The following is an 8,586-nucleotide window of genomic DNA, read 5'->3' on the forward strand; positions in this document are numbered from 1 at the left end:
AAAGGGCATTTTGAGTTTCATATACTATTGAAACAAGGATTTTCTTAGCTTTCTAAAGACATCACATCATCTTATAGCAAAAATAAACAAGACATGTCACTGAACTGTGTAAAGAAAAGTGTCCCAGTTTTGTAGCCTTTTTTACTTTACATGCCTATATTAAACATTTAATGTTTTCAGAACTGTGCAAAAAAAAGAAAAAAAAATATCAAGTGTCCCATTTCACTTGTTATATTTCCACATTTTAGTGTTCTTCAGTTCTTTTTTTTTCATTCAGTGTGAGAAATCCAGTCTCTGTTGAGCTTTAACAAGTCCATCAAAGTCAGGTTGCATGTCTGAGGTGGAGATGCGAAGCACAGCTGCCAGATGTTCATCAGTGAGAGAGGATCTGTACCTGGACTTGGTAAACGTCATGACTGAGAATGTCTGTTCACATATGTAGGTGGATCCAAAGAGAACCAACATCTTCTGAGCATGTCTCCTAAGCGTATACTGTGCGTGTGAACGTTGACAAAAAAAAAAAAAGTAAAAAAAAAAAAAAAAAAAATATTAAAAAAATTTTTTATTTTTATTTTTTTTTTTATTTTTTTTTATTATCATGTAATCTTTCGCGGGCCGGTCAGAATCATCCCGCGGGCCGGATCCGGCCCGCGGGCCGTACAATGCCCAGGTCTGCTCTAGAGTGTATTAAAGCCCAACACCCCATTGTATTATGTCTTGAATGAGAGCTGTCAAACTGAGAACTAAATGAAACTATTAAAAACATACATAAAATACAGTACAACAGGAAAATATTTCTCAGCTGCAGTTAAAGGTGCACTATGTAGTTTTGTGAGCGCCAGAGAACTGAATACTTTCTAAGGTATATTTTCATAAATGGTAAATGGCTGCATTTATATAGCGGAATCTAACCGGGAACCTCCGTTTTACCAGACGACTGCTCTACCTCCCGAGCCACTGTCGCCCCCAATGACTGAATAAACACACTGTCCTCAGAGGATTCCTGAAACACTTTGAAGAAAACATATTCTAGGCTTACATTTGGTTCATAGATTATTTCATTTGAATTTATGATAACATGAGATAGAATAATTCTAAGAATTACAGTAAATGTATTTAGCAGGCTCAACAAACAAACCCCCTCCTCTGAAACTGCGTAGTGCACCTTTAAGATAGAAATAACCAAAAAAACTAATTGAGAAAATAAGTGGAAATCAAATTATTACAAATGCTATAAGCTCACATCAATCACATACGTTTCCTCTTGATCTTTTCATTCTTACTACTTGTTAGTTATTCTACAGTGTGGGGCAAGATTACATTTAGGAGAACATTCAACACAATGCATGTCTGTGTGAGCGGCAATTACTTTCCCATAAAGTCTCCATGAAATCTTTCTGACTTCTAAACCAAACACAGCTGCTTCACTCATTTCCTGAAGTTTTCGTGCTCGACCTTTAAGCTGGTCCTTGCTTCACAGTTGGGTATTGCATTCCTCCAGGGCTGCGCTTATTCGATTCCTCCATCGTGGTAGTGCACCCTTCACGCTGTATCTTTCCACCATTACATTAGTCCTACATCGTGAGCACCGCCGCAGCCTGTTGTTTCTCAAGTGACGTTAAGTCAAATCAAAGGGTCACCTAGTAATTCAAAACGTGTGTCTTTCACTCAACCCGGCAGCCAGATCTTACGTTATGTCTACAGACATGAGATACTCTGCCAAGAATCCCTCTTTGACTATTGATCAGTAGTACAATTGTTTACAGGCGCATACAGCACATTCAAAAAAGGGACGTATAATGATACAACTACAAAATGACCGGACTAAGATACACACGTTTAGAGTAGAATATTACATCTATATCACATACATTGGGAACCTTCTCCCTTTGCAACATTAACATTGCATTTTCATAGTGTGAGTATTAACTATCTGGAATAATTAAATTGTCCCAGAAGATAAACAATACAATACAAAAACATTACCTTTCTAATCGCATAGTAGGTGTCTTCAATACTCAAGGATACTCTTGTAAACATGTTATTTATCAGGGAGAGGCATCAGGGATTTGGTCCAAAGTAGAACACGGATGTAAGCAGTGGTGGAAGAAGTACACAGTTCCTTTACTTAAGTAAAAGTAGAAATACCCAGATAAATGAGTACTCTGGTAGTAAAAGTCTCCCATTCAAATTCTACTTAAGTAAAAGTAGAGAAGTATTTTCTATTGAATTTACTTAAGTATCTAAAGTAAAATTCTACATAATGTGTGTGTATTCCAGTGCTTGGGAGCGTTCTATCCTCAGTCCATTGACCTCTAAAAGTTATGTTAAAGTGGTATGTGGTCCAGTTATGCTGCTCTGATTAAAGGTTATGTTAAAGTGGTATGTGGTCCAGTTATGCTGCTCTGATTAAAGGTTATGTTAAAGTGGTATGTGGTCCAGTTATGCTGCTCTGATTAAAGGTTATGTTAAAGTGGTATGTGGTCCAGTTATGCTGCTCTGATTACATCCTCTTGAAGTTGACTGAACTGAAATGTAGTGGAGTAAAAGTATAAAGTTCCCTAAAATGAAAATACTCACGTAAAGTACAAGTAGCTCGAAATTGTACTGAAGTACAGTAAAAGTACTTTGTTACTTTCCACCACTGGATCTGAGGCCAATACACTTTATTTTAAGATAACGTTTCGACACAAGTCAAACTTTTTATTTAATTATGTATTTGTTCTTTTTTTATGGCTGTTCACATAACACTTTTTTATTTTTAATATAAAAATCACTATTCCTTCACAGGCATGAGGTCTTTCCCCAGTGAGAAGTCTCGGCTTGGTCTTTGGCAGTCAGGAGACGGGGAGAGGTGAACGGACTGAGAAGTCTCAGGACATTCCCTGGCTCCAGTCTTTGAGAGCAGTGCTATTTATTTGTTCTAAATCACGTCGGTGAGGACAATCGATTCTAACATAGGTATGATTGATTCTCTTTTACACCTGCCTTAAATCATTTGGTTATAGGCTTCTGGAAGTATCCAACACAGATTTAAACCCTTCACTGACCTCTGGTTCATCCTACAGGGATGTGAGTTGGGTCAAAATGAAAGATAAATGAAAGGTAAAATTACCTTTCCAACAATACAATAAATAATTAAAAATAATAATAATAATAAAAAACAGCTCCCTCTGCCACAATACCTTTGTGGTTAAAGTCCCTGCTGCCTTTTATATTCCAGTGGTCAAGGAGCTCTTCCCGCTCTCTAGGTTTCTGACGGGGTCAGACAGCGTAGCTCTGCGGTAGAAAGGAGTGTTTTGAAAAGGGGGTCCCTCAGGGGGAACTGGGCTACGAGGCGAACCAGACGGAGAGGAGGAAATCACGCCCGGTCGCACCCATGGCAACCCATCTGGCTCGCTCGCTTCAGACTGGGGCATTATCTTTGTAAAAGGGAAAAAATTGTCACGCTTAGCAGTTACTTTGTGGTTGTTCCAGCGGTCGGAAGAAAATGGGAGAAAATACGGCTCCTCCAGTTCTTAACCAGTGAGTCACTTCAGAGAAATAAGCAAGCTTGCATCAACATGCCACACAAAATGGGGCTTTGCTTGTTAGACTTAGTGTGCGAGTCCATGTCTCTGAGGGATTTGAAAAGTGAAAAAAGAACATGAACATAAATATGTGAACAGAACCACGGGCACAAGGACGATATTGTTGGGAAACCATCCTGTTGGAGAAAAGAAAACATTCAACCACAAAACAAAAAAACACGTCCATGTCAATCTCTGTGAAGTCTGTCAGCAGTGACATTAAAGAGAGTCGATAATGATGATGGTTGATTGCCATCAGACATGAAATGTTTCATACTAAAGTAGATGACTTCCAGATGGAAGCGGGAGGCAATGACAGACCCTTCAGACATCACTTCACCAAGGCCAGCTGAAGGGATATTCAATTATGGATTGTAATGTTGAGTCATATACAGCTCAGATTACAATTCAAGCACTTTGATTCCACAGTTTTAACAACACATCAAACACACTGAGCCAACAAAAAGGACATTGGATGGTCACTTTTCACAGGTGAAGACACTTTTAAAGGTGTTTTTGTTTTCTGTAGATTTTAGGATTAGAAGGAAACAAGAGGTAAAATATTGCCCATGGAAATGGATGATATGTATGTTTATACACTGCAGTATGATATTTCCATATGTCTGTGGCTGGGAAGCTAGGGAGGCTAAATCATGTAGACATTTATATCATGCAGAGGTCTCAGTCTCAACAGACCCAACCTCCCCCTCTGGCCCCTGGGAGGCACTACAGGAGCCTCAGAACCCGCGGTACCAGGCGCAGAAACAGCTTCTTCCCCCAAGCTGTTACCCATCTGAGTCTGGCCACCCCGCTGAACTCTACTCTCACTTTACACACACCACCCCCCCTTTAAGCTGAACCCTACACCATATAACTATATAAAACCATACACACACACTCCCCTCCATGTTCTTTCACCTCCACACACTCTGACCCCCCCAATGCCCTCATCCCTTTTCTGCGCTTTAATGACTCTCACTTCTGCCATGTTTACTAGGCCATTTACACAGCTCTATTACAAATAGAGTACTTCAGATATACTACCTCATTCAATGCAAGTTTGTAAATATGTTGATATTCTTGTGTTTTTATCTGTATTCATATGATGCTATGTATATTCCTATGTGCCCCCCACACCATTTGGTGACACATTTGGCTTACACATTAAAGGTGCTATAGATAACGTTCAGCCACCAGATGTCACACTAGAGCACCGGCATGTCATTTACTTAATACTTAACCCCTTAAGCCCGATGGGACCGGTATGGGTCCGGAATTAATATCACGTCAGAAATAGATCAATACATAGACCCTAACCTTATCAAAAACAGCAGTCAAAGTGTATATTTCCAGCACTACGTTTGTTTATCAATGATCTTAAGTGTCATTGGATGAATTAGACGTGAGGAAATAACGTGTCATGAAACCATTGTAGTCCTAAAACAGAGGAGACTCAGGGCTTTCAATGGACATTGAAATTTCATAAAACTACACTACCCAGCTCACACCAGCCTCTGTGAAAGCTGCTGAAAATATTCGTTGCGAAAAATTCTGACGTTATTTTCATGATTATATCTTACGGGTCAAACAAACCTGAACGTTATTGCCATGAAATACAATGGGCTAAATCCACAAAGAATGGATTGCACGGAGCAAGTTGCACCCTTACTTACAATGCATTATGAATTGAAAATGGAGGACCCTGATGTAAACAAGTCGAAAGTCTTTCTCTGGTCTGCATCCCCTTAACAATAAAACTCATTCAATCAATCAATCTGCACGGTGATTGATTGAATGAAAATTTTATAAACAGATTGCAGAATGGGTACAATACAGTACGGCTCAATACACACAATTGTTAAGGGGATGCAGACCAGAGAAAGACTTTCGTCTTGTTTACATCAGGGTCCTCCATTTTCAATTCATAATGCATCGTAAGTAAGGGTGTAATTTGCTCCGTGCAATCCATTCTTTGTGGATTTAGCCCAATGTATTTGTTACCTTTCTGTGAATGTCTAGAAAAAAAAACGTGTCTCAATCTGATGAAAAATGGCGGAGCTATTTACATTATAAAAAAGTAACTGTACTTACAGTAGATTTCATTCACGGTCTTTGCTGCCCTATACCAGGCGCCTGGTGGTACTAAATCCAGATTGAACTCTGCCATTGGAAAGAGGAGATTTGGCCCGATACATAGATGTATGACTTGGCCATAATAAGGTAATGTATAGGCCTGGTATTCTATATTCTATATTCATATTTCAAATAGCATGTGACGGGATGGCAAAATTCAGTACTGTATCTACAAAAAAACCTGCAAATCATCTGTTCTTTATTAATTCGCTTAGCTATTTTGTACACTTGATCTCAAGAAGGTGCTGAATCAGCTCAGTGGCAATCTTTCACGTGTGGTCAATGTTAGCATGGTGTTATTCACCGTCAAAAATAAATAAATAATAATAATAAGTATATTCTCCTTTGGTTCATTACAATTTACTCAAGCATAGTAACAGACACAATATTTCTGACACTGGGAATACATTTCCCGAGGTCCACAGATGTCCCTAGATACCAAGAACATGCAATGTAGAAGTGGAGCAATCTTCCATTTACTTGGGTATGTAATTTTCCGAAAATAAGAGGTTAATATTCCGCACCTTTCCAAAAGCTCTGTGGATGTATTTTCTTTTTATTATTATTATTATTATTATTATTATTATTATTATTATTATTATTATTATTATTATTATTATTATTATTATTATTATTATTATTATTATTATTATTATTATTATTATTATTATTATTATTATTATTATTATTATTATTATTATTATTATTATTATTATTATTATTATTATTATTATTATTATTATTATTATTATTATTATTATTATTATTATTATTATTATTATTATTATTATTATTATTATTATTATTATTATTATTATTATTATTATTATTATTATTATTATTATTATTATTTATTTAGAAATATTACTCTACATAAACATTTTATCTATAGCAACTTTAAGGACAATTAAATGAAATAGAATTGAGCACTTGTGAGGAGAAAACTCATTTTGCCTGATGTATTAGATTATAACGTTGCCTCACACCATCTTGCTTGTAATAAAAGTAAAGGAATTGAATTTGAGTAAAGCCTGAATTTGATCAGTAATAAAAAAAAAAAATCCCTTTGGAAACAAGGAGCACCAAGATGTTAGAAAAGAAACAGCATACAGGTTTATAACAGAACATTCTGTGTTTTTAATGATTCATTGACACATTCTCTTTTGAAGAGCCTTATCATACGTCATCCTCTCTGCTAATATGGATCATGTTAAGTCAAAATACCTTCCTCGGAGGTGGGTGGGGCGGGAGGGGCCCTCGCGGGCGAAAGCCTCAGTTTCAACTTTTCACCTCCCTGCTGCGCGTCAGAGGAATGTGTTGATGTTTTCATTAGAGTTCATGTCCAAATCGTACATTTACAAGGCAAGAGGACAAAGGTCAGAGAGATACTTTAGAATAGAGGGTAGACACGAAATAAATGAGCAAGAGTGCATTAATAGTCTTCAATCACAATTCATTTCACAAGTGTTTATTGGATTGGAGTCTCCCTCACCACCACTACCAGACACACACACACACACACACGCACGCACGCACGCACGCACGCACGCACGCACGCACACACGCAGGCACGCACACACACACACACACACACACACACACACACACACACACACACACACACACACACACACACACACACACACACACACACACACACACACACACACACATACTTGTTTAAGTGAAATATGGGGACATTACACTTAAATGCATTCTGTAACTAACCATAATCTTAACCCTAAACCTAACCTTAACCCTTAACCCCTAACCTTAGCCTTAGCCTTAACCTTAACCTTAACCCTAACCCTAACCTTAACCATCACAGTATAATAGCTCGGCAAACAAAATCAGGATGTAAAAAGAATTCCTTATTATTTTGCTTGTGTGTCCTGATTTCGCAAGCGTGGAGTCTTGAAATTGTCCTGATTTTTCACATAAACAAAGTGTATACACACACACACCACACACACACACACACGCACGCACACACACACACACACACACACACACACACACACACACACACACACACACACACACACACACACGCAAGGCTTACTAGCCTGCTATACGTTCAGATACTCTGTTTTAAGACGGCTCAATCTACTGCCATGGCTTCGGATAATGAGGGAGAGGAGCTCATGCTTATCCTTTAGTCCCAGAGAGATGTCCGTGGTCTCCCTCAGGGTGTCTCTCACTTCATTGATAGGCTTCAGCACGTTGTCGGTGAGTTGGTGCTCCTCTCTGAGATCAGTATCCTGACTCTGTTTGAACTTCACCTCCAGCTCCACGAGAGACTTGTCCACGTTTGTAAAGGCCTCGCCTATCTGACTTATCTCTCGTGTGAGAAACTTGCCGTAGCTGTCCTCTCCGTCCAGATCATAGGATATAGTTCTGCCGATGCTCTCCAGCAGCCTCGCCGCGTCCTCAATGTGATGCTTCATGATCATGAAATCCTCACGCACCACAGAGTCCATGTCCTCAGCCGCTCCGCACGCCCGCGCGTCCGAGAATTTGAACAGCATTTGGCACTTTTCGGGGTCTTCAGTCTCTTCATAATCACCATCCGGAACAAAGAAGTGATGGAAAGTGCCGTTGGAAATCTCCGCCTGCAAGGGCCCGGTGTAGCTGGCCCTGTGGAACGGCAGATACATGAACAAAAGCAGCACCAGGGGAACAGAATCCATTATTCCCACACTCACATGAATGGCTCTGCTGGAACTGTGAGCTGCTTATGACCTCCTCTCTCTGGTAAAGAACATCTGCAATGACAGTCTAGCCCACCACACAGTTTTCATTCCTCCTCAAGTTACACAGTGCCCCGTCACCTAAAAGGCACAGCCCATCTGTAGCGGAGGCCCCTGCCGCTGCCCTGTGTGTG

At 39.2% G+C, this 8,586-nt stretch overlaps 1 protein-coding gene across 1 annotated transcript; it reads right to left on the bottom strand.

The window, feature by feature from the left end:
- Positions 1–6,811: 6,811 nt before the first annotated feature.
- fibina (fin bud initiation factor a) lies at positions 6,812–8,462 on the bottom strand. Its single transcript, XM_084334660.1, has one exon. The coding sequence runs from the start codon at positions 8,390–8,392 to the stop codon at positions 7,772–7,774; it is 621 nt and encodes a 206-aa protein (XP_084190786.1). The 5' UTR covers positions 8,393–8,462; the 3' UTR covers positions 6,812–7,771.
- Positions 8,463–8,586: the final 124 nt, after the last annotated feature.

The sequence above is a fragment of the Notolepis coatsorum genome (assembly GCF_963971535.1).
Source record: "Notolepis coatsorum genome assembly, chromosome: 18".
Classification (NCBI taxonomy): Eukaryota; Metazoa; Chordata; class Actinopteri; order Aulopiformes; family Paralepididae; genus Notolepis; species Notolepis coatsorum.

Bases quoted from the DNA above. Each gene is read 5' to 3' on its own strand.
- fibina (XM_084334660.1), bottom strand. From the start codon at position 8,392: ATGGATTCTGTTCCCCTGGTGCTGCTTTTGTTCATGTATCTGCCGTTC.